This window comes from Montipora capricornis, chromosome 6, assembly GCF_036669925.1.
Source record: "Montipora capricornis isolate CH-2021 chromosome 6, ASM3666992v2, whole genome shotgun sequence".
Taxonomy (NCBI): Eukaryota; Metazoa; Cnidaria; class Anthozoa; order Scleractinia; family Acroporidae; genus Montipora; species Montipora capricornis.
In genome coordinates, this window is record NC_090888.1 from 62,721,419 (window position 1) to 62,748,440 (window position 27,022).

The 27,022-nt window shown below is 43.0% G+C and overlaps 1 protein-coding gene across 1 annotated transcript; it reads right to left on the reverse strand.

The window, feature by feature from the left end:
• Positions 1 to 229: 229 nt before the first annotated feature.
• On the reverse strand, positions 230 to 25,808 carry LOC138054268 (uncharacterized). Its single transcript, XM_068900746.1, has 5 exons — positions 25,729 to 25,808; positions 11,990 to 12,041; positions 7,940 to 9,545; positions 1,240 to 7,622; positions 230 to 362 (listed from the first exon to the last, which is right to left on the reverse strand). The coding sequence occupies exons 1-4, from the start codon at positions 25,806 to 25,808 to the stop codon at positions 2,779 to 2,781; spliced, it is 6,582 nt and encodes a 2,193-aa protein (XP_068756847.1). The 3' UTR covers positions 230 to 362; positions 1,240 to 2,778.
• Between the last annotated feature and the right edge of the window lie 1,214 nt (positions 25,809 to 27,022).

Below are 27,022 nucleotides of genomic sequence, written 5' to 3' on the forward strand. Positions count from 1 at the left end.
ATTTAATTCTCTCCTTTATTTTCACATTCTTTTAAGACAGTGTAAACTGGCGTCCGGCTAACAAAAATGAGGAGAGGTTTTTTTAGGGTCCATATTGCTTTTCAGTAATTTCACTCTTAGATTTTGCACAATTTAGGCAATCTGTATAAACTCCCTCGGGGTATTCCTATTTTCGAATCTTGTCTCACGGTGTTCCTTCGTGGTGTATCAACATATCTTTTGGGCAGGAAAATAACACTCTGTCTAGTGAAAAATGAAAGGCTTATCCCATGGCATCGTAGCTATTGAACAAGATCACCAGGGAGTCATGATCCTTGGCCTGTCTTTGAATAAGGCTCCCTTTATCAAATTGTTCTTTCAATCTGTTGAGTTAATCATGCATGTAAGAGCTTGGCTAATGAACTGAGCCAAGTCTGGAATTTTTTTCCTAAAGAAAAAGACGTGTACATTTTTCAATTTCCATCGGTTAGGATCGTAGTTATTAGGATCCATATTGCTTTTCAGTAATTTCACTCTTAGATCTTGCACAATTTAGGCAATCTGTATTAACTCCCTCGGGGTATTCCTATTTTTGTATCTTGTCTTACGGTGTTCCTCCGTGGTGTATCAACATATCTTTTAGGCAGGAAAATAACACTCTGTCAAGTGAAAAATGAAAGGCTCATCCCATGGCATCGTAGCTATTGAACAAGATCACCAGGGAGTCATGATCCTTGGCCTGTCTTTGAATAAGGCTCCCTTTATCAAATAGTCAGGAGTACCCAACGACCATTTTTGACAAAATTGTTCATATAATGTTGTAACCACTATTAGAATGTTTCTACGTCAATCTTCGTTAATATTTAACTTTCCTGGGAAAAAAATACCCGCTCTTCACTGCCAGCGAGCAAGAGTTTCAGGAGATAAAACTCCCAGCCAGCCATCGTGTGAGACAGCTTTTTACCAGCCAGGATATTTTAAAATGCGAAACGACACATATTGCCAGCCAGCGCATAAGGGACTTTGGAGTTTGCCAGCGAGCGTTGGCGTACGTTATGAGCCCGCCAGCAAGGTTTCAATAGATAATTGTCGAAGGTACTATAAACATCAATAGTAATATATAATTCAATAATAAATGAAAATTAATAATAATAAATATTAATAATATTAATAGTAATAACAACGATAATAGTAATAGTAATAATAATAATAATAATAATAATAATAATAATAATAATAATAATGATAAGCTGTACTCACAGTTTCTTGAAATAGTGGTCCTCGCTAGAATGTGAACTTAGGAAGCAGTTGCAGGGCGATCAAGATGACACGTAAACAGATAACAACGCAATGAACACAGAGTCAAATGTTAGTATAGTTCTTTTTCCTCTTGGTGGTGCACTATAACAATTCGGCATTTAAGTGAAATGCGAACTGCAAAGTCAATGCATTAATCTTGCTGTTTTAATCAACTGGAAACCATTCCCTCTCTAGCTCCGCCTGGGCGTAAACACGGTGAACGATGAGGAAACGCTGGGATGAACGTCCAGTAACCGCACACAGGAAACATGAGCATAAATTGCACATTGAATTGGTCTCTCCTATTACAATAGAGACGAAAACGAAATCACATACCATAATTGCTCAGTCAGTCGGCCTTCTGCTGTAACGAGACGAAAAACCAAAACACATCCCAAGAATCTAACGATAGGAATCCACAAGCATTTGATCTCTCTGAAGAATGCACAGTGAATTGCACAACCAAGCCCGTAACGGTAAACATTGGTTCACACTCCAGGGATAGAGTCAATTGTTCTTTCTTCTTTCTGAACAAAAAAAAAACGATGAAGCGGTAATCGCGTGACGATGAGGAGGCAACATGCCAAGAATACACAGTCAATTAATCTTTTTCGCGAAAAGTAACGATGAGGAGAAAATCACATGCCAAGAATGCACAGTCAATTAATCTTTTTGGCGTAACGTAACGTTGAGGAGGTAATCGCATGCCAATAATGCACAGTCAATTAATCCATTTCGCAAAACGTAACGATGCTGACGATGAGGCGGTAGTCGCATGCCAAGAATGCACCTAGTCCATTAATCTTTTTCGCGAAAAGTAACGATAAGAAGGTAATCACAAGCCAGGAACACACAGTCAATTAAGCTTTTTTGCGAAACGTAGCGATGAGGAGGTAATCACATGCCAAGAATGCACAGTCAATTAAGTCTATTCGCAAAACTTAACGATGCTGACGATGAGGCGATAATCGCATGCCAAGAATGCACCTAGTCCATTAATCTTTTTCGAAACGTAACGTTGCTGACGAGGTTATGAGGTAGTAATCACATGCCAAGTGCACAGTCAATTAATCTTTTTCGCGAAACGTAAGGATGAGGAGGTAACCACATGCCAAAATTGAACATTCCATTGATTTTCCGATACAAATCAGCTATGAAGGGGAATCACATGCCGAGAATGCACAGTTGCTTAATCTTTTTTTTACGAAACGTAATGATGGAGAGGCAATCACATGCCAAGAAGGCACATCAGTCAATTGATCTTTCAAATGAAACGTAGCGATGAAGAGGGAATCACATGCAAAAAATGAACAGGGACTGTGAATGAATTTTCTAATGACAGGAAACGATGCCCTGACGAAACCAAACGACGAAGTCACCGTAATCAAGAAGTCATCCAGGGATGGACAATGAATATTTTTCTTCTGATGAAACAAAGCGTTGAATAGGTAGCCACGTGCAAATATCACACATTCAGTGGAGTTGTCTTTGTTGACGTCTTTACTTCCTATGCAGATCCAAAATTTCTACCATTAGCTCTGCGCGTAAAGTAGGTGCATTTTCGTACTTCCAGCTATACCTTTCATTGAGACCGTTGCATATGTCCCGAACTGTACAGATTACTGCCACCCCGCAACTTCCGGAACCATGGGCTGGTTGATCCGGCATTGGGACTTCGAAACGTTGGAAGTGGTTCCACCTTCCAGGTGAGTAAGTTACATTATGTGTCGTCTCGAAAATGATCGTCAGGATTTCCTTGGAATTTCGCTTAAGTTCTTCTGGAATTGGGCAATGGAAGCCATCATCAAAGGAAACGGTTTTTTTCCTGACAGAAAAAACTGCTAATCCCCAGTGTGACTGGTGTAAGTGCACGGGTAAAAACATGTATTCCACTCTTTCCATGTCATGAGTTAGACTTACTCTCTCCACAACATTCCTCAAAACCATGCCAGTAGAGAGAAAAGATGGGAGCAGAATCTTCAAACCATCTTGATTTTCTACTGCGTTTGCTTGGTCACAGTACTTTTGAACTAAGAAGTTGATAATCTCATCGCATATATATCTTTCGCCCGTTAATGAGGATAGGATCTGAGAAGTTATTTTATAATTTCCATAAGACGCAAGGAAGCTTTCATCGTTGTTCCATCTGTCTAACAACGCTTCAGTTACCTCTCGTTCGTATCCTACACCGCTGAAAGCCTGTTTTAACCACTTTTCCTCGAACTGGACCTGCCTCTTTAGACTTTTGATCTCATGGAATCTTTTCAAGACTCGAATTCCTTCTCGGTCGAAGATCCCGTAACCAGGAAACTTGAAGTATATTCGGGAGCTGCTATTTTTGTTAAATTCTCCTTCAATCTCAGAAAGCACAGATTGTGGCGGTATTGCCGTTACGTGGGTGGGATCCGTTAGCCTGCTCACGCTGACTGACAGTTTTTCAAAGGTTGCCAAATTACCATCCACAGGAGGATAACTTGCCTGACTAAGCAGTCGTCTTGGGTGAAGAAAATTGTCGTTATTACGCACCACGTCAGCCAAAATGCCGTTTCCCGATGTCTTTACTTGACCCGTCTCATAATCTTCAACTACAATTGCATTTAAGGGGGTGGCTTGCTTCGCGTCTTCGATGTCCTTTTCGCTGCCAATAGAAGCCATCGTGGTGGTATCGAGATTTTGCTTTTGAACTAAATTGGAGGAACGAGACAATTTTCCCTTGTTTCCTTTTTTGGAACTTTTTGCGTGTGCCACATTGCTATTACCTGATGAGAGGGATTGCGTTTGTTGTCCTGATAATGAATCACTCGACACCTTGCTCTTGGTAAATCTGTGTCGCGTGCCATTTGTACCTTCAACTATGTCTCTGTCAGTTTCACTAGGCACTTTACGAGTTTTTGTCTTCGTGACAGAAGAATTTGACGCAGAAGGCCGACCGTCTTGCCCATTCTCTTTGGTGCTTTTCTTACGCTTCGACTGTTTTTCATTGTTTTGCTTTTCCTTCTTTTCAGAACCAAAAGCATTAATTCCACGCTTGTAGCTCGCACACCGTTTTGCTCTTTTGTAACCTTCCATGGCGTTCTCCGGGTCAACGGTATGTTTTCTCTTCCTTCCAAACTTTGAGGTCGAATCAAAGTGAATAGCTCTGTTGAAGAAAGACGCGGGTAGCCACATATCATCTCGTGCGCTATAACCTTTGAACCGGACTTTATATTCGTAGCAATGTGCATCTCTTGACAGCCTTCTTTCGATTATGTCTTCTACCTCGTAAAATTCGTCATCAGTCGGTGCTCTTGGAGAGCTAGACGATTCATCTTCAGTCTCTAAATTACCATCATCGACATCGTATGGCGAAATTTTTAGTTTTAGAAGACTTTCTTTGGATGCTGGATGTAGGGTGTAACTACCACGTTTTCCGGGAATTGGTTGTAAATTGACTGTTCCAATAATGCTAGATTGTGACTTCCAATTTGAAAGGAGGACATCTTCAGGAACAAAATAGACTTCTTTTTCCTCTCTACAATACATAGAACATCGAATTCTCACAGAAGGCTTGCTTTTCAGTTGGAAACTGAAAACTTCTGAGCCGTCCTTTGTGGATTCCATTGCTTCTACTCTACCAATTCGGTATTTGTTTTTTCCATCGTGTGTGACCTTTAGCGCAATGTCACTGTATTTAAAAATGTCGTGCTTGGGGTTGACAGGTTCTTTTCCTGGAAGATACTTAGATGCCCAGTGCCTTTTCTGACGACACCGAGAAATATATTCACGTGGCAGCAGGAGTTTCAGGGCCCGCCTTATGTGCAAGTAGGTCAAACTGCCAGCAATACTTCTGCTTACCTTCCATGCGCGTCCCCCTACGTCACCTTCATCACTTTCTTTTTCCTCCTCTATAAAATTTTCCTCTTGATCTTCTTGTTTTTCTTCTTGTTCCTCCTCTTTATCACTTTCGTTTGATTCTACATCTTCGTTGTCCACAGTGCATAAAGACTCCAGAGCATCCAATGGGACTTCTGCGAATGATTTGCCCAACTTGTTAAAAGACTTAGGGAGATTGCCATCGACGGCTTCAAATCCAACTGGCTTTGCAAACTTATATGGTACATCCCATTTTCCAGCTTCCTTAAACAGAGTGACGCATTGTTCTGGTACGTATTTGGAAAAAAGGGCCTGACCATCTTTTACCCCTTCTCTGTGTGCTCTGACTTGGCCTGCTTTGAAGGTTGTGAAGTCATCCGGGTACCTATAGGTTGATATGTGTTTCATTTGCTTGAACGCGAAAGCCATGTTCTTTCTGTTATTCGACGCTTTAACGTGTGCTCCGGAAGAGCTAAGGCGTTGCTTTGCGTTGAGATTGAATTGTACCTTGGAACACCGCTCCAGCATATTTCCAAACGTAGGCTGGGAGTCAAGGTTCTGAATCTCTGTCGTTTTTCCCTGCATTTCCCCTATGATTCGTTCGGTAGTTTTTGTTCCAGAATTGTACGGGGATGCCCAAATAGGCCCAAGTGGCTTAAAATGCAGGAACATTGCCAGTTGGTGAATCGTGGCAGCAGAGAAAAGGATCTCCGCTGTCCTGTAACAGCCATAGGTGATGAATTTTCCGCGCCTCGACGGATTGTGTTTAGCACCAGGTTTTGAGTGAAGGCTTAGCTTTTTCAATTCCAAGACTTTCTTCCACAAACGAAATATCGTTATGGCACAGGAAACTGATTTCTGTACGTCCTCTGGAGAGCCGAAATCAGGAACTCTGAAAGGCTGTATCAGGTGATAAACAGCTCTTACATAAAGACTGGTACCACTGGAACCAGGAACGTGCTCGTCGAGTAGGTCTGCGATACGGACCGTGAACAGCCGTTCACAGGCGTCTGAGTTCTGATCAAAGAAATAAACGAGCAGAAGGTCGGAGGCATTGAATCCGCAGTCTAATCCTAATTCTTGGCATCGGTGTTTCAGGTCTTGGAGGTGTCGTATGGTTGCAATCCGAGAAGATCTTCCCTCGTCTTCCCAAAACGTTAAATCGCGCGTGTCGTACTTCATATTCTTTAGAAACAGCCTCTGTTCATGGTCGTAGTCTAGATACGCGATTGATGGCAGATGCCAATAGTATGGAGAAGCAAACTCCTCTTCATCAATTCCAAGTGCCAAATATTGTATTCCTTCCTTGATTTCCTCTTCTGTTGGAGTCATCAGTTGAATTGCCGCCGCCAAAGAAAAACCTGCGGAATCGGTAGAGTAACCGATAAGATTAATGGGCGTTTTGCGCAAATTTCCTGAGCTGTCGTAGTAACAAGCTCGCCGGAGAGCCTCCCAGTATCGCAACAGATGTTGCGCCTTATAGCCTCGATCGGGACTTGGCCACATGGTGTTAATTATCGTCGGCTTGTCCAGTGCAGCGATAGCGGAGAGGTTGTGAACAGACACAGATTTGGCTAGTTTTTCTGTTTTAATTAGATTATCTGTTAGCCTTTTCAACGCGGTGAAGTCGTCTGGATCGTTCTTTCTTTCGTCTTTCCTAGGAATGCGAAGGTTTTGCTCGTGCCAAATGTTGACGTTAGGATCCCAAACTTGGCCAACTAAGACGATTTCTCCCGTTTTCAGTTTGTGAGGCTCCAAGAAACGAAGACATCTTGCACCATCACTACCTTCATTCACTGGAAGACCTCTAAAGGTTTCAGCCGCAAGATCCATAGCATCCCAGTTTATTCCAGGATCTATCTTTATCTGAGAAGAGTGATTTGCGGCTGTCGTTTCCTTTGCGAGTCCAAATATGTCGGCGAGAAGATAATAATTGGTTGGACCAAGCTCGTTCTTAAAGAGAGCACTGATATCTTTCACCAAATCAACGTATCTATGATTGTTAGCTCTTTGAAGCTTGGATACTAAATTTCTAATGACCTCTATCTGCATTGGGCTGCGTTCTGATACACCCATTTTTAATAGGCGGACAAGATTAACTACAAGCCTTTGATCCTCACCGTCGAGACATGCGGAGTGAAGACTTTCCTCCCAGTCTTTTGGAGAAAATTTGGCCCTGATCAACTGCTTCATTTTTGCCTCAGATAGTTTACGTTTTTGTGTTTCGACTTCTAAAGCGTTGACGGCCTCATCCTTCCTGGCGTAACGTTTATTGAAACCAGAGAGCCCAAGTCTGTTGGTTTTTGAAGGTAAGCTACCTGACTTGCGATGTCGAATAATGTCTTTTAACTCGCGCAGTTGAATGTGACAGTTGTCACAGGTATAGGGATGGTTGCCGCACGAAAATGCTTCTTCTTGGCAAGGTGGATCCAGGCTTTTGATTCCTCCTCTTATCTCAACAACTTTTCCATGAATAGAGACGTTTTTTGAAACTGCGATAAAGAGAGACCTGAATTTTGAGGCGGCTTCGTCTTTGAGAATAGATGCTTCCGTGCTGTGTTTCACTTTCAAGTCATTATAATTGGAGCAAACAGCATGTCCAGGATCTTCTTTGTAGCATTTTATGGTTCCATTTCTTACCCGTTCATGGAAGAGCCTTTTTGGAGTTGTTCTTCTTATTTGTTGATCATTGGAAAGCTGCTTAACGACCTCAGAGTCCCAGAGGTAACATCACCTCACTTTCTTGTTTTGGGAATCAGGCTGTAGAGACTCTGAGGTCGTTACCAGTTTAAAGGATTCGATGGCTTACCGAAATACTGATCAATAGTCTTCCTTTTCTGTTCTCCCTCTTTTTTAGACAAAGGCTTCTCTGTACTATTTTCTTTTTTCTGCTCTTTCCAGAAGGCGCAAGCTTCCTTGTGGCACTTCGACACACTGTGCTCTTGCACTTGAACGAGGCCAGAGAACTCGAGCTCAGCTGTCCCTTCTAAAATCGCCTCGGTAGTTGCCTTTCTTGAGCGTGTAATTGAATGAGGATGGTTGTGAATAATTGCCCATTTTAAGTAAGGTATACAAATAGCGCATTTGTAATTTCCTTTGGTGACATGGGTGAATTGAGGAAATATGTCGCCTTCGAACGATGTTTCTATAACCGTACCGGCAAGACTTCCAACACTTATGGGTGGAAATGTCGCAGCCAGAAATGCTCTGATGCGGGTATCCACGTATTTTGATGCTTTGGCTGACGAGGAGTGTATGCTTGCCCTTTCAACCACAAAGTTTGACGGGTCACGAAACAAGCAGTTTAAATACGCTTGAAACGTTGAAGGCTTTCCAGGAAGATGAGAGGGGTACAGACGCTCTACGTGTTTGTGGAACTTCCGAAAGATGTCATCTTTGCTAACTTCGTTGTCAGAAGAAACGCTGCAACTGGGACTAGCAGACACATAAGTTGCTTTTTCTTCCTCTCCCTCGTCACTCTCCTGTGACTTCCTCTCAGTATCTGTGTCGAGGTCGTCTTCGCTAATGTCATCGATGGCGTTTACTTGCTCTTCCACCTCATCGTCAGTCAGCAACATGGAGTCATGGACGCTACGTGTTTGTTCGTTTCCGTCTGAAATAGGCTTGGACGCTAGCCTGTATCCAACATTTCCAGAAGACTCTAGTGCACTGACATTCTTGGCAAGGCTTTGGATTTCATATTCTTCAGGCATGTGACTCGCCTCGACCATTCCTTCATCGGTTTTTACTGAAAAACATTGATGATGTCCCTCGTCAGCCATCACCTTAACGAGGTCATCTTGGCAGTATTTTGAAACTCCTGCTTCACGGGTGGCAATCTTTAATGTTTTATCAGTGGAATTGGACCTCTCTTTCAAATACTGATAATGGGATACCTTCCCCGCTCTTTTTACTCCTGCAACCTTTAAAAATGGAGGATTTTTAAAGACAGTATTTCCAAGAAGGGAAAAAAAGATAGACTTCGTGTCTTCTTTTGCTTGCGTTTCCTTTTTAAACTTCATCCAGAGCTCTTTCTTTGCAATCTCGTCGGCTTCGCCGCCCTCGCAAAATGACCTTTCCATCCACTGTTGAACATTGCCTGGCTGAACGGTATTGTTTCGTGAGTTCAATGAGTCTAGTGCATCTGGCTTGAACTTTGATGACTTCTCTTGGGCCTTGAAACACAAAGCCATGTATGCTGTGCGACGACTTTTCTTAGACACTGGTTTCACCTTTCCATAGCCAACGTTTTCGAGTGCAATACCAAGATAAGCGAAAAAACGTTCTCGGTTCACCGCTACATTTAACTTCATGTAACTCGAGAAATTTTCCCACAGTTCCTCTTTCAGAATTACTGTACAGTCGCTCTCTTGTTGGTCCACGCAGTCCACCAACCACCGCTCTACATCCGCAACCTAAGACAATATTGGTTGTTTTCATGTCACGCAAGTATCACGCAAGTAAAAAAGAAAATCGTATACCATTCAAAAAATGGATACAAGAATTAGAAATATTGTAGAAGAGTACTAAATAAACACAAGGAAAGGTTACGTTTATGCAAACGTTGGCCGTGTAGCACTTATATTTTAAACAGAGTTAACTGAATAGAGTGTAATGTGAAGTGCTAGATTTCAGTCCCATATGAACCATGTGAGCGTTAGCCCTACAGATGGAAATGGGCCCACACAAGGACAGAGAAAAACTCTGACCAGGGTGGGAATTGAACCCACGACCTTCGCGTTAGATCTCCGCCGCTCTACCGACTGAGCTACAAGGTCAGCCTTATACATCTTCACTTCCCACGGCCTGCTCCCGTCTGACCTTGTAGCTCAGTCGGTAGAGCGGCGGAGATCTAACCCGAAGGTCGTGGGTTCAATTCCCACCCTGGTCAGAGTTTTTCTCTGTCCTTGTGTGGGCCCATTTCCATCTGTAGGGCTAACGCTCACATGGTTCATATGGGACTGAAATCTAGCACTTCACATTACACTCTATTCAGTTAACTCTACTAAATAAACAACCTGCCAAAGTTTAGGGGTGTACGATTTTTCGAATTAGAGTTATTATCACTCAATCACTCAAATTTATAGTTTTTAGAATAAGGAGGCCGTGTTGGTGCCCCTCTGAGGGACACAAACATGGCGGCGGGAAACCAGTAGAAAGGTACGGAGTTTACTTTGGCTCTCTCAAAACGTTTCTTCTCTCTGGTAAACGTGAAAACATTCGCATAAACACTTCTCCCAACGTATTAGTTACTCAAAACTCGAAAGCATAAGGCGAATCCATATTTTCGCGCTCGTAAAATGTGACCTACAAACAATGCAGATTCCACGCTTTGTTAAATAATCGGAAATTCAATGATCTGCTGTGCTTTAAAAATAGAGCAGGCTACTGAGCTGAAAACAGGCTTCCGGATATATACTTAAAAATCACTTTTACCCAATGACGGTAAAAACTCAAAATTGTGAAGGGTAGAGTTTTCTGATATCATGTGATAACCAAGAATAGAAAACCAATTTCTACTAAGAATGTACGTAGAGAAGACATGTCTCCCTTTCAGCCGCTAGTAAGGAAAACAATGAACTTGATTACCTTTTTTAATGCAATACGCTTAGAGGTGGTGGGGTTGATTAGGTACTGCAGTAACCTGCGATCAGGCCCATTTTTAGCTTCGCCCGTATGTTCTCTTATGTGGGCGCTCGCTAAAATTGGGCCTGACCAAAAGTCTCTGAAGAATTGCGGACGGTCGGCCAAATTTTGATCTGATTGGCTATTGAAACGCCGGAAGTGAAAATGCCATCGTGATTGCGCGGAGATCTCGCGAAGTCCTCGAGACTAATCCGCCATAAGTGTACGCAAATATTTGCAGCCCGCTTTTGTTCTTACAATGCCGTGGACGGTGCAACTTGATTTTATTTGTATAAATGGAGATATGCCATCTGAAACATCTCATTACTTGTCCAGAATCGGGTTTGAATCTCTGGTGATAAAATCTGCTGATAAAATCGCAAGTTACACGAATGCATGTTTTGAATATCTGTGTATCACTTACTGTACATGACACGGTTTGTTTGCACAATTTGGAGTCAAGATTGCTTCATAAAACTTCCAGTTGATTTAACTTAAAACTTGCACTCCCGAAACTAAAATGACATGTTTCCAGAGAGACCAATTGTACAAAAATAAAAGAAACTTTGCGAGTCCATCTTACAGTTCGTACTCCATCAAAAGATTAACGGCCAAATTTATCATGATTTTACTGCGCGCAACTTCTAGAAATACACTGCAACTGGAGATATTACCCGAAAAAATCACCAAAGAAACCTTCATGGGCAAACACGTTAGAGGAATAATGTATTTCTCCCTTTTTTCTTTAAAAATCTATTGCCAAACCGTCCGACGACAAAATGCTAGGTTATCTCAATTACAAATTAAGAGAAGAATTACGCCGGCCTTTGCCGCAATATAGTCGTCGAAAAGGTACAGAGAATAACATCTGTAACATTCAACATGCTTTAAATGTGTTTCTCTCAAAATTAATTAAAGCCAACGGTAACTTTCGAATTCGTTTATAATTTTCCTCCCACGGTAATCAACTCTAGTCAAAACAAAATAGCGTGAATCTGCCGTCCACGCGTGTATTGGTGTAATGGATGTAAATTTGATTGGCCGATGAAGGACATGTCAATCAATCAAAAAAAGAGGGCGGAAGGAATATCGAAGAGGAATTTGGTCAGGCTCTATTTTTCGTTTCGCCAACTCCACATTACGTACCACGCGAAACTAAAATAGAGCCTGATCGCAGGTTAGTACTGCAGCATAATCTCCTCTCGACATGATATGAAACCCCAGACACTGTTACCTTGAGAGTTTCCATACTGGAACGTTTATGTTCGGGGCAGTCCTTCGCCTCTCTGCAACAAAAAATAAACAATAATTGAAAACCTATAACAAGTGTTTGGGATCCAGATCGACATACTCGTCTTTTATATTTGATTTCGACGTGTTAAATAGGAAATTGACGCAAAGGAAGGAAATTCAGAACCCTCCTTCAACGCCTATTTAAATGCTTGATACTTAGTAGTCTGACTTACCTCCGCACTTGACACAAACTGGGTTTTAGTTGACCTGTGCCTTAAATTTCTACCCCCGGAGAGCAAAAAATTCACCTAAAAGAAAAAACGAACTACTTCAAATAACGTTTGATTTCTGTTAAAACCAAAGTAAGACAAAAACAAAAACAAAACTGGTTCGAAGTTTCACAGCAAAAGCCATAGACGTATGTGGTCAGACAATCACCGCAAAAGTTTCAGACCAGAACCGGTGCAAAGTTTCACAGCAAAAGCCATTGTCGTAGTTGGTCAGACAATCACCGAAAAAGTTTCACACCAGAACTGGTGCAAAGTTTCACAGCAAAAGCCATGGTCGTTTGTGGTCCGACAATCACCGCAAAAGTTTCACACCAGAACTGGTGCAAAGTTTCACAGCAAAAGCCATGGTCGTAGTTGGTCAGACAATCACCGCAAAAGTTTCACACCAGAACTGGTGCAAAGTTTCTCAGCAAAAGCCATGGTCGTTTGTGGTCCGACAATCACCGCAAAAGTTTCACACCAGAACTGGTGCAAAGTTTCACAGCAAAAGCCACGGTCACAGTTGGTCAGACAATCACCGCAAAAGTTTCACACCAGAACTGGTGCAAAGTTTCACAGCAAAAGCCACGGTCATAGTTGGTCAGACAATCACCGCAAAAGTTTCACACCAGAACTGGTGCAAAGTTTCACAGCAAAAGCCACGGTCACAGTTGGTCAGACAATCACCGCAAAAGTTTCACACCAGAACTGGTGCAAAGTTTCTCAGCAAAAGCCATGGTCGTTTGTGGTCCGACAATCACCGCAAAAGTTTCACACCAGAACTGGTGCAAAGTTTCACAGCAAAAGCCACGGTCACAGTTGGTCAGACAATCACCGCAAAAGTTTCACACCAGAACTGGTGCAAAGTTTCACAGCAAAAGCCACGGTCACAGTTGGTCAGACAATCACCGCAAAAGTTTCACACCAGAACTGGTGCAAAGTTTCACAGCAAAAGCCACGGTCATAGTTGGTCAGACAATCACCGCAAAAGTTTCACACCAGAACTGGTGCAAAGTTTCTCAGCAAAAGCCATGGTCGTTTGTGGTCAGACAATCACCGCAAAAGTTTCACACCAGAACTGGTGCAAAGTTTCACAGCAAAAGCCACGGTCACAGTTGGTCAGACAATCACCGCAAAAGTTTCACACCAGAACTGGTGCAAAGTTTCTCAGCAAAAGCCATGGTCGTTTGTGGTCAGACAATCACCGCAAAAGTTTCACACCAGAACTGGTGCAAAGTTTCACAGCAAAAGCCACGGTCATAGTTGGTCAGACAATCACCGCAAAAGTTTCACACCAGAACTGGTGCAAAGTTTCACAGCAAAAGCCACGGTCACAGTTGGTCAGACAATCACTGCAAAAGTTTCACACCAGAACTGGTGCAAAGTTTCTCAGCAAAAGCCATGGTCGTTTGTGGTCCGACAATCACCGCAAAAGTTTCACACCAGAACTGGTGCAAAGTTTCACAGCAAAAGCCATGGTCGTATGTGGTCCGACAATCACCGCAAAAGTTTCACACCAGAACTGGTGCAAAGTTTCACAGCAAAAGCCACGGTCACAGTTGGTCAGACAATCACCGCAAAAGTTTCACACCAGAACTGGTGCAAAGTTTCACAGCAAAAGCCACGGTCATAGTTGGTCAGACAATCACCGCAAAAGTTTCACACCAGAACTGGTGCAAAGTTTCTCAGCAAAAGCCATGGTCGTTTGTGGTCAGACAATCACCGCAAAAGTTTCACACCAGAACTGGTGCAAAGTTTCACAGCAAAAGCCACGGTCACAGTTGGTCAGACAATCACTGCAAAAGTTTCACACCAGAACTGGTGCAAAGTTTCTCAGCAAAAGCCATGGTCGTTTGTGGTCAGACAATCACCGCAAAAGTTTCACACCAGAACTGGTGCAAAGTTTCACAGCAAAAGCCACGGTCGCAGTTGGTCAGACAATCACCGCAAAAGTTTCACACCAGAACTGGTGCAAAGTTTCACAGCAAAAGCCATGGTCGTAGTTGGTCAGACAATCACCGCAAAAGTTTCACACCAGAACTGGTGCAAAGTTTCACAGCAAAAGCCACGGTCACAGTTGGTCAGACAATCACCGCAAAAGTTTCACACCAGAACTGGTGCAAAGTTTCACAGCAAAAGCCACGGTCATAGTTGGTCAGACAATCACCGCAAAAGTTTCACGCCAGAACTGGTGCAAAGTTTCACAGCAAAAGCCATGGTCGTTTGTGGTCAGACAATCACCGCAAAAGTTTCACACCAGAACTGGTGCAAAGTTTCACAGCAAAAGCCATGGTCGTATGTGGTCCGACAATCACCGCAAAAGTTTCACACCAGAACTGGTGCAAAGTTTCTCAGCAAAAGCCATGGTCGTTTGTGGTCAGACAATCACCGCAAAAGTTTCACACCAGAACTGGTGCAAAGTTTCACAGCAAAAGCCACGGTCACAGTTGGTCAGACAATCACCGCAAAAGTTTCACACCAGAACTGGTGCAAAGTTTCTCAGCAAAAGCCATGGTCGTTTGTGGTCAGACAATCACCGCAAAAGTTTCACACCAGAACTGGTGCAAAGTTTCACAGCAAAAGCCACGGTCACAGTTGGTCAGACAATCACCGCAAAAGTTTCACACCAGAACTGGTGCAAAGTTTCTCAGCAAAAGCCATGGTCGTTTGTGGTCAGACAATCACCGCAAAAGTTTCACACCAGAACTGGTGCAAAGTTTCACAGCAAAAGCCACGGTCACAGTTGGTCAGACAATCACCGCAAAAGTTTCACACCAGAACTGGTGCAAAGTTTCACAGCAAAAGCCACGGTCACAGTTGGTCAGACAATCACCGCAAAAGTTTCACACCAGAACTGGTGCAAAGTTTCTCAGCAAAAGCCATGGTCGTTTGTGGTCCGACAATCACCGCAAAAGTTTCACACCAGAACTGGTGCAAAGTTTCACAGCAAAAGCCACGGTCACAGTTGGTCAGACAATCACCGCAAAAGTTTCACACCAGAACTGGTGCAAAGTTTCACAGCAAAAGCCACGGTCATAGTTGGTCAGACAATCACCGCAAAAGTTTCACACCAGAACTGGTGCAAAGTTTCACAGCAAAAGCCACGGTCACAGTTGGTCAGACAATCACCGCAAAAGTTTCACACCAGAACTGGTGCAAAGTTTCTCAGCAAAAGCCATGGTCGTTTGTGGTCCGACAATCACCGCAAAAGTTTCACACCAGAACTGGTGCAAAGTTTCACAGCAAAAGCCACGGTCACAGTTGGTCAGACAATCACCGCAAAAGTTTCACACCAGAACTGGTGCAAAGTTTCACAGCAAAAGCCACGGTCATAGTTGGTCAGACAATCACCGCAAAAGTTTCACACCAGAACTGGTGCAAAGTTTCTCAGCAAAAGCCATGGTCGTTTGTGGTCAGACAATCACCGCAAAAGTTTCACACCAGAACTGGTGCAAAGTTTCACAGCAAAAGCCACGGTCACAGTTGGTCAGACAATCACCGCAAAAGTTTCACACCAGAACTGGTGCAAAGTTTCTCAGCAAAAGCCATGGTCGTTTGTGGTCAGACAATCACCGCAAAAGTTTCACACCAGAACTGGTGCAAAGTTTCACAGCAAAAGCCACGGTCATAGTTGGTCAGGCAATCACCGCAAAAGTTTCACACCAGAACTGGTGCAAAGTTTCACAGCAAAAGCCACGGTCACAGTTGGTCAGACAATCACTGCAAAAGTTTCACACCAGAACTGGTGCAAAGTTTCTCAGCAAAAGCCATGGTCGTTTGTGGTCCGACAATCACCGCAAAAGTTTCACACCAGAACTGGTGCAAAGTTTCACAGCAAAAGCCATGGTCGTATGTGGTCCGACAATCACCGCAAAAGTTTCACACCAGAACTGGTGCAAAGTTTCACAGCAAAAGCCACGGTCACAGTTGGTCAGACAATCACCGCAAAAGTTTCACACCAGAACTGGTGCAAAGTTTCACAGCAAAAGCCACGGTCATAGTTGGTCAGACAATCACCGCAAAAGTTTCACACCAGAACTGGTGCAAAGTTTCTCAGCAAAAGCCATGGTCGTTTGTGGTCAGACAATCACCGCAAAAGTTTCACACCAGAACTGGTGCAAAGTTTCACAGCAAAAGCCACGGTCACAGTTGGTCAGACAATCACCGCAAAAGTTTCACACCAGAACTGGTGCAAAGTTTCTCAGCAAAAGCCATGGTCGTTTGTGGTCAGACAATCACCGCAAAAGTTTCACACCAGAACTGGTGCAAAGTTTCACAGCAAAAGCCACGGTCACAGTTGGTCAGACAATCACCGCAAAAGTTTCACACCAGAACTGGTGCAAAGTTTCACAGCAAAAGCCATGGTCGTAGTTGGTCAGACAATCACCGCAAAAGTTTCACACCAGAACTGGTGCAAAGTTTCACAGCAAAAGCCACGGTCACAGTTGGTCAGACAATCACCGCAAAAGTTTCACACCAGAACTGGTGCAAAGTTTCACAGCAAAAGCCACGGTCATAGTTGGTCAGACAATCACCGCAAAAGTTTCACGCCAGAACTGGTGGAAAGTTTCACAGCAAAAGCCATGGTCGTTTGTGGTCAGACAATCACCGCAAAAGTTTCACACCAGAACTGGTGCAAAGTTTCACAGCAAAAGCCATGGTCGTATGTGGTCCGACAATCACCGCAAAAGTTTCACACCAGAACTGGTGCAAAGTTTCTCAGCAAAAGCCATGGTCGTTTGTGGTCAGACAATCACCGCAAAAGTTTCACACCAGAACTGGTGCAAAGTTTCACAGCAAAAGCCACGGTCACAGTTGGTCAGACAATCACCGCAAAAGTTTCACACCAGAACTGGTGCAAAGTTTCTCAGCAAAAGCCATGGTCGTTTGTGGTCAGACAATCACCGCAAAAGTTTCACACCAGAACTGGTGCAAAGTTTCACAGCAAAAGCCACGGTCACAGTTGGTCAGACAATCACCGCAAAAGTTTCACACCAGAACTGGTGCAAAGTTTCTCAGCAAAAGCCATGGTCGTTTGTGGTCAGACAATCACCGCAAAAGTTTCACACCAGAACTGGTGCAAAGTTTCACAGCAAAAGCCACGGTCACAGTTGGTCAGACAATCACCGCAAAAGTTTCACACCAGAACTGGTGCAAAGTTTCACAGCAAAAGCCACGGTCACAGTTGGTCAGACAATCACCGCAAAAGTTTCACACCAGAACTGGTGCAAAGTTTCTCAGCAAAAGCCATGGTCGTTTGTGGTCCGACAATCACCGCAAAAGTTTCACACCAGAACTGGTGCAAAGTTTCACAGCAAAAGCCACGTTTACAGTTGGTCAGACAATCACCGCAAAAGTTTCACACCAGAACTGGTGCAAAGTTTCACAGCAAAAGCCACGGTCACAGTTGGTCAGACAATCACCGCAAAAGTTTCACACCAGAACTGGTGCAAAGTTTCACAGCAAAAGCCACGGTCATAGTTGGTCAGACAATCACCGCAAAAGTTTCACACCAGAACTGGTGCAAAGTTTCTCAGCAAAAGCCATGGTCGTTTGTGGTCAGACAATCACCGCAAAAGTTTCACACCAGAACTGGTGCAAAGTTTCACAGCAAAAGCCACGGTCACAGTTGGTCAGACAATCACCGCAAAAGTTTCACACCAGAACTGGTGCAAAGTTTCTCAGCAAAAGCCATGGTCGTTTGTGGTCAGACAATCACCGCAAAAGTTTCACACCAGAACTGGTGCAAAGTTTCACAGCAAAAGCCACGGTCACAGTTGGTCAGACAATCACCGCAAAAGTTTCACACCAGAACTGGTGCAAAGTTTCACAGCAAAAGCCATGGTCGTAGTTGGTCAGACAATCACCGCAAAAGTTTCACACCAGAACTGGTGCAAAGTTTCACAGCAAAAGCCACGGTCACAGTTGGTCAGACAATCACCGCAAAAGTTTCACACCAGAACTGGTGCAAAGTTTCACAGCAAAAGCCACGGTCATAGTTGGTCAGACAATCACCGCAAAAGTTTCACGCCAGAACTGGTGCAAAGTTTCACAGCAAAAGCCATGGTCGTTTGTGGTCAGACAATCACCGCAAAAGTTTCACACCAGAACTGGTGCAAAGTTTCACAGCAAAAGCCATGGTCGTATGTGGTCCGACAATCACCGCAAAAGTTTCACGCCAGAACTGGTGCAAAGTTTCACAGCAAAAGCCATGGTCGTATGTGGTCAGACAATCACCGCAAAAGTTTCACACCAGAACTGGTGCAAAGTTTCACAGCAAAAGCCACGTTCGTAGCTGGTCAGGCAATCACCGCAAAAGTTTCACACCAGAACTGGTGCAAAGTTTCACAGCAAAAGCCATGGTCGTAGTTGGTCAGACAATCACCGCAAAAGTTTCACACCAGAACTGGTGCAAAGTTTAAGATCATGGAAAAGTTTACCGCGACTTTCTTATTACAAATGTATTAGATTTCACTTCAACAGTTTCAAGTTAAGCTTTAATTGCAATGGCACCAAACAAAACTCGACCGTTTGACTTTTACACCACACGGTGACACCAATCAGCAAAATGTAGATTTCATGAGTCAAAAGTGATGTGCACATTGCTTCGTACAAACGTAATCCGGTAGTGTTATTGCAAAGACTGGTTGAGGCATCTTAAAGTTCTGCCAAGATATTTGAAACCTGTAGAATGGAACGTATGAACAAAGTCAGATTTTTCAATAAGGACCACAGGGGCCTAGTACTGAATTGCGCACTACCCTGTCATAAACTGTTTTCTTTTTAACATAGAGAATTAAAAGGAAGTCTCAAAATTTGTCAAGCAACCTCTCCCATAAACATCTTCTCCTACATCTCGCAAAAAAAGTTTTTATTTAGTTTAAAATCACATTGCAGGTAAATAACATTAATTTTAAATTAGTTCTAAATAAGGTTTTTACACGTTCTCTTTTTCCTAATTCGCTTTGGTTTTTTTGTTTATAAGCTTGAAACAGAGGTGGCTCAAGGAAATAAAACAAGGTCAGTGGGTTGAAATTCAAGACATAATGACCCAGTGATGACTTACTTTAGACGCAACAATGCATTTATTCAATAAACAGGAAATAAATGGGTTATTGTATTTAACACCTACGCGACCTTTACTGCCGGCGCACGTGATTCCCAACGAACAGTGTACCACGCCGACAGAAAATGGAAGATTGTATTCGGATGAAACTGAATGAGAAATTCCTGGGGGAACGTGTCAGATGAGATTTCGTTAACCTGATATTTGCAACTTTCTTTGCCTTGTTATTCACACACATGTTTTGTCTATTCAGAAAGTTTTTAGACTGCTCATGAAAAGTTCTTAATAAAAGCTGACACCATTCCTTTTCACCCCTTTGTATTTAACAATTATTCCTTGAGCCCGAATGGGCTCTGAGTCAATAGCCCATGAGGCCGAAGGCCGAATGGGCTATTGACTCAGAGGCCATGAGGGCGAGAGGAATAATTGTTTTAGTAAAATCCAACTAGTTGGTCAAAAAAATATCGAGACAAAACATTTACTAATTGTTATTAGCTGTAGTTTCCCATATCTGCACTATTCCCCTTTTGTAACGCAAGCGTAAACAATAAGGAAATTGAAAATAAAAAAGAGCGTGTCTATACTCGCGGACAAACTTTGAATTGTATTGGCAAAACGCAAACCGAAATTTGCCCCCTGGCAATGTTTACATACACACTAGAGACAATTTGTACTTTGCAATTGGTCAATGAGGGATTTGTCTTTGCCTTATCATCATCATACGCGTAAAAAAGTTATTACTTGATTAGCAACAAATGATTGACAAGAAAAACACTTCAATGTTTATATAGTCGACTTTATTCAGTTATCACCTGGGGAAAATCTTGGTAGGCAGTCCCTCTGAAAAATTTCTCTTCCGGAGCAAATTGTCAAAACGCGAAAAATGTACCGTCCGCATTTGTTGAGCGATGACAAAACAATTTGTCACAGTAAAAAAAGCTTTTGGATTGTGCGAATAGGATCTCAAAAAAAGGAAAGGACTTAATTTTCAAACGTAACTACAACCTTCATTGAACCGTGATCATGCTTGAAAATTTAATCACGTTGCCTGCGATTACTTCACAAATCAGTGAAATGTCAAAGTGAATGATCATATCCAGAGCGTTCGGAACAATAAACAATCAATGTGCCAAGTACGCGAAGTAATAAACGGACGTTTGGCAAACGAAAACTACAATCCGGGTAAAAAGACTTCCAGACTCTTGCCAAATTTTGGGTGAAAAGTAGAGGATTTACCGTACGTGCTTCCATCGTTATATGAGCAACGCGTGTTCTTCTTTCGCTGCCTTTTTCGCGCCCCCTTCGCACCAGACAATGTTCAAAAATGCGAGCGATAGATGAACGGATCTTGATTTTCGCCGTAAAAAATCAACATTGTAATGGGGGGTTGGGGGAAAGCGGGAATTGTCCCAACCGTTTTGACCAGGATTGTACGTAGCAGTTTATTTTATTTCTCTTTTGAAGCGTAAGCCTAAACAATAAGAAAAAGAAGAATTATGGGCCTGTCCACCAGCGGACAAATTAAGAATTTTCTTACAATTGGCAAACCGCAAACCGAAATTTGTTCCCTGTCAATTTTTGTTTGTAAGCTAAGGGCCAAGTCGCACTAGAGGACAAAACTGTTTACTTATGTCAAAAATCTGTAATCACAATGAAAAACCAAGTGCGACTGGTTTGTTCACCGAAGGACAAAATTTGGTCGCAGACGGACAAACCTCAAAGATGCCGTCGACTACCTCTGGAGCAGGCCAAACTGAAACAAATCTTGGAAAACAATAGCGAGGGTGTCTTGATTCGGAAATGATTTGACAGGTGATATGTAGTACAGACAAGTCTATGCGATAGACGTCGCGGTAAAATTGATAACGTTCTCACTTTGCAACAACATGAATCCAGGCGCGGGCGACAATATTTTCCGTATGAAATGGGGGAACAATTTCCTCAATATCCACCAGGATGGATCTATGCGATGCCTATCCCTTATATATTCAACGGTCAGGAGGAACTCCCAGCCCATCCCCTTCTACATGAGTTCTGACTCGCAACGCTCACAGCATGGTGTGATATTTTGTTCACGTATTTTGTTTTCAAGTGCGACTGTAGCTTGTCACTGGCCGATTTGAAGTCAGATTTGTCCTGAACAAATCCGAAATTGCTCACTAGTGCGACTTGCCCCTTACATCCGAACTAAAGACAGACTGTAAAGAAAATTTGTACTTTGCAGTTGGTGACAATGAGCGATATTTCTCTCAGCCTTACTCTGAGGAAAAGAAATATTCCTTTATAACAGATTATTGACAAGAAAAACACTTCAATAGTTTGTCCAGATTTTGCCTGGGAAAAGTTTTGTCGGCTGCGTTTTTGAAAATGCTTCATCCGGAACTTTTTGGAGACCCGACAGACTATCTGCATTTGAACCTCGGTGACGACAGAAACTTGTCAAAATGAAGAACCCTTACGCTACTGCGAATAGGGCCAAAAAAGTAAAATAACGATTTTCATTTCCTAACGTAACCACAACCTTGAAAACATTGCTTGCGCTGCCCCAAATGGCCTGGAGACTGTGGAGACCTTCCTTGAGTGCATTCTTTTTTTATTGTGCGGTTAAGTCAGAAATCAGTGAAAGATCATATCCAGAGCGCTCGGAACAATAAACAATCAGTGTGGCAGATACGCGAAGTCATAAACGGAAACGTTTATAAAACATGACATTGCATAAAAAGAGCCCTCACGTTGGCCTTTTGCAGAGGCAGATACAAAAAAGTCGGACTGGATCAACTCCAACCGCCAGTTAGTTGATCCCACCTGGGTCAGAAAACTAAATTCCAAAAAACCCGAGATCAGTGGGACAAAATTGTAATAACGTTCACTCCATTATCACTGATCATGAACAAACTAAAGATGAAATTAGGCTAAACGAACAATCGCTCTTTATCCCTCAGTTCCTCAGTTCCGCTACACGGCTACGTTGGTGATCTTAATCGCAGCTTCGCCACGAAAGCAACAAAAAAAAAAACCCTCTAGCACCCAAGGTAGGCGAGGTTACTAAGGATTCGATCCACCTTGAGTTTTCACATTTTACATGCCGACTCGACTCGAGGAGCTCAAAACATTATGAAGAGCGAGAAATGTTATCGATTTAAAGATACAATTATACTAAATACACTTTGTGCGCCCAACTTAGCCAACTATCAAAAATTGCATCAAAGCCAGGCACCAAAAATAGCCTGAACTGGAATCGACTGAAGCGCGAGCCGCACGCAAAATCTTACGTTCGCCTCGCTTTGCTCATAAAGGCGCGCTTATCGTGTTTTGTATTTTGTTCATTTTAACTATATTGCACCCCAAAACACATCGCTTCGGTGAGACGATCATAGAGTGCGTTCAAATGTTGATGCACTGTGTGAATACTTCTCATTTTCTAGATATTGAGGTATCTGAAACTTAAAATTTAGTGACATTGTGTTACGAGTTCGAATGTTTTGAGGAAAAGTAGTTCGCAAACTAAACTGAACGCAGGGTTGTCGGAACAACAACAAGAAGATTTATTCCAGAAAATGAACGTAGTTTCCACGAAGTAAACTCTAAATAACACGTACTCGACAAACTTACACGGCCTCCGCCAACTTGAATGCACACAGCTTCTGTCACACTTGAATAAACACGGCCAACGCCAACTCTTCGCTTGTCAAAAACTAGTTAGAAAAACACTCCGCTTGGTCTCGTCTACTTATATACTCTGACAATAAACTTCTAGAACTTTCTAAATTAGTAATGAATCTAATTATAGAAAGGTTACAAAACACACCGATTTAGAAACGCTTACGTACAAACCTAAATATAAACAAACTACGAACTCTCGCGAAGGGTCTAGACAGTAACGCTTGTCACGCAATACTATTTTTCGTAACATAACCCCCTCTTGAGAAGAAATTTCCTAAATTTCTACTAACAACGAAAAATTAGTTAGGTAGTACCAACTGAGGAGGCAGTCCAGTGTCTCTTAAGTTATTCCTCTACTCTGCTTAGATAATCTGGTAAAATACTTGTCACCATTCAACTTCTGGAACAAATGCTCAGCAGTTGGCATAGGCTCACGATCAAACACGGTTAACTTGTTCAGTTTACGATAGTCCACGCACACACGATTTGAATTGTCTTTTTTCTTAACAACTACAACAGGCGAAGCATAGGGCGAACTTGATTCTCTTATGACTCCCATCTTCATCATGTCTGTAATATCCTTCTTCAGCGATTCTCTTAAGCTATACGGTACTGGGTATGGTCTTGATCTAACTGGTTGGTCGGATGTAAGCTTGATATGATGCTGAGCCAAACTTGTTGTTCCTGGGGCTTCTGTGAACAAGCTTTGAAACTCATTTGCAAGGTCCATGAACTCTGCTCTTTGTTCATGAGAAAGGTTATCTCCTATGGCCACATCATTAACTGACTCTTTCGCGACATAACCACCAATCTCCAGAAAATCAATACTATCCACAGGGTCGACTTCTTCTACTTCACTCTCAACATGTTCGTTCTTGCAAATGTTAGCGTTCGTTTCAACAACAACTGCTCCAACGGAAACAGGATCCTCTCGCTCAAAATACTTCTTCAGTAGATTAGCATGGTAAACTCTCTCTTTTCCTTTGACTCTCACTCTATAATCATTGAGACCAACTACAGCACTAACCTCAAATGGACCTTTCCACTGCATTAGGAGCTTGTTGTGGTCGGTCGGTAGCAGCACTAACACTTTGTCTCCAGGTACAAACTTCCTGACTTTAGTCTTTCGGTCGTAATAATGCTTGCCTTTGTTCTGGGATTTCTGAAGCTCGGTGTGCGCCAGTTTGAGGGTATCTTCAAGCTTCTCGCGCAGCTCGAACACATACTGATAGCTGTTCTTTACTTCAGGCTCCTCCAACTCTTTCGTCCAAAGCTCTTTGAGAATAAACATCGGTCCTCTGACAGCTCTTCCATACAGCAACTCAAACGGCGAAAAACCAGTAGACTCCTGAGGAACTTCACGATATGCAAACAACAACGGGTTAATATAGCGATGCCACTGTCTTGGCTGTTCACTGCACAATCTCTTTAACATACTCTTCATTGTTCCATTAAACTTTTCCGTCAGGCCATTACACATAGGATGATATGGAGTCGTGGTGAGCTGTTTAATGCTCAAAAGTCGCGTCACTTCCTTCATACACTCAGAGACGAACTGCGTACCAAGGTCGCTCAAGATCTCTTCAGGCACTCCCAAACGACTAAAGATATCCACCAACGCTTCTGCCACAGTCTCAGTATCAATGTTCTTCAGCGGAACGGCTTCAGGATAACGAGTTGCAAAGTCGACCAATGTCAATATATATCTATGACCGTCCTCACCGGGGGAACAAAAGGTCCCACCAGGTCGATTGCTACTCTCTTAAACGGCTTGTCAATTAATGGCATCTTCTCTAGGGGAACCTTCGGTACGGAACCCTTGTTAACTGTCTTCTGACATACATCGCAGGACTTGCAATAACGAGCTACGTCCCCTTGAATGCCTGGCCAATAGAACGCGCTTTGAATCTTATCAGTCGTTTTCTTTATTCCCATATGACCTCCCATGATCGATCCGTGAGCTAGTTCCATTATTCGACTTCTCAGCTGCACAGGAACCATAACCTGCTTCAGGGGTTTACCTCCGTTCACATAAGGGTGCTTGTAGACGCGGTACAGAACTCCACCTTTCACTTCGAATGAAGTCTCAGCCTGGCCTCTCACAACTACGTCATCTTTCTCCCAAAATTTCTGTAGGCTGTCGTCGTCACGCTGCATTTGCTTGAGCTTTTCTTTATCAACTACAGGGCTTTCTTTAGTATCTGGTACCTTCAACGGAATATGTTCTCCAGCTTTCTTAGCTTGACTTCTTGTGGTTACAGCACAAGCTTCTTGTACAGGAACTTGCCAGCTTGGGTCTGGGTCGTCAGCGGCTCTTGCGCCTGGCACATTACCAATAATTAAATCATAAACAGCATCGGGAAGACACTGCGCTTCCACTTGGCCCTTAAGATAAGGTGTATCAACATCAATCTTTGCGATGGGAACTTTCCTTGCCGTATTGTCAATGAGTAGCATAACATTAAATTCGCCAGTAAACTGATCCTCAGAGACAAGATCCCTCTTTACTACAATTCCACTACAACCAGTATCTCTCAGGACATCAACAGGTTTCTCTCCAACTCTACCTTTCACGACAGGCATTTTACTTCTCACTCCAGTCAACGGTTCAATACAAGCACTACTCAACAATGGAATCTTCTTACCACATGCTAACAGCAACTTATCATCTTTAATACAGGCCTTAATTTCTTCATCAGTAGGTTTATCCTCAGGTGGTTGAACTAAACAACTGGCACTCACTTGACCACGTTGCACAGGGTTACCGTCCTTACTTTGTCCTCCTGATCTGCGTCCACCTGATCGACAGTTTCTAGCTTCATGTCCCTGCTTACCACATAGAAAACACTTTCTTGTTAGGGCTGGGCAGTTGAGAGCTTTATGACCTCGGGTGTTGCACTTAAAGCAATGCAGAGCTGGTGGATTAGTCTGCATGTTCTTGGCTTCGTCCCTCTCAGGCTGCACTGTTGGCTTTCTGCTCGCTGAGCTGAATAAATGTCTACCATGAGCCTCCAAGTACTGGTCAGCGATCTTCGCAATCTTTGCTAGAGTCTCAGGTGCCCTTTCTCGCAGGTGAATTGCCAAATCCTTAGGACAAGAGTCAATAAATTGTTCTTTCACGATCAAGTCCTTAAGACCATCAAAGGTTCGCGCAGTATCCGAAAGCTCTAGCCAACGTAACAGGTATCTGTCAAGTCGTACAATAAACTGCTCCGGACTTTCGTCGACTTCTGGTTTGGATGCTCTAAACTTTCGACGATAGCCGTCTTCGGTAAGGTCATATCTCTTCATTAACGCAATCTTTACCCTGTCATAATCCTTGGCTGCGTCCTCCGATAGACGTGAATACACTTCTAGTGCCCGTCCAGACAACAGAGCACTGAGCTTCGATGCCCATCCATCTTTTTTCCACTTAGCTGTTTCGGCAAATCTCTCGAACCTCTGCAAATACGCGTCCAAATCGTCTTTACCATCAACAAATGAGGGGAGTTTAGGTGCCTTAGCCCGATCCTCTCTCACTTCAGGACGTGCGTCAGCATTCTCCACAGCCAAACGTGCAATCTCCAACTCGTGTTCTCTTTTTGCCGCTTCAATAGCCTCTTTCTGTTTCAACAGCTCGGCTTCCATCTCCAATTTTCTTAGTTCGCGTTCTTGTCGCCTAGTTTCTCTCTCTTCATCTTCCCTTCTGCGCCTTTCCTCCTTCTCTTCCTCTTCCTTTCTTTTATCCTCCTCAAGCATTCGACGTCTCTCTTCTCTTTCTTCTTGTTCCTTTCTTCGTTCTTCTTCAAACTGTCTACGCTTCTCTTCTTTTTCTTCCGCTATCTTTTGTTGCTTCTCTACAAACTCGAGCAGCTTTTCTCCTTCCAATCCAAATTCTTTTCCAATCTGTATAAACTTATCCATTTCCATGGCAGTATTTCACAGCAAAAACACAATATACTCTCTCGTACAGTTCTTCTTACTTTTCTGTAACTCCTTCTTGAATTGTCCTTTCCTGGTTTCTGTAGTCAGCAAACAAATGAATTCCTCTCCCGGA

What these genes read in the sequence shown, in the direction of transcription:
- LOC138054268 (XM_068900746.1), bottom strand. Translation starts at nt 25,808, where the DNA reads ATGAAGCTAGAAACTGTCGATCAGGTGGACGCAGATCAGGAGGACAAA. An exon ending in ACCCTGTGCAACGTGGTCAA is followed by an intron (nt 12,042 to 25,728) that starts GTGAGTGCCAGT and finishes TTTTTGTTGCAG; the next exon opens with AGAGGCGAAGGACTGCCCCG. An exon ending in GACTATTGATCAGTATTTCG is followed by an intron (nt 7,623 to 7,939) that starts GTAAGCCATCGA and finishes TCTTTATCGCAG; the next exon opens with TTTCAAAAAACGTCTCTATT.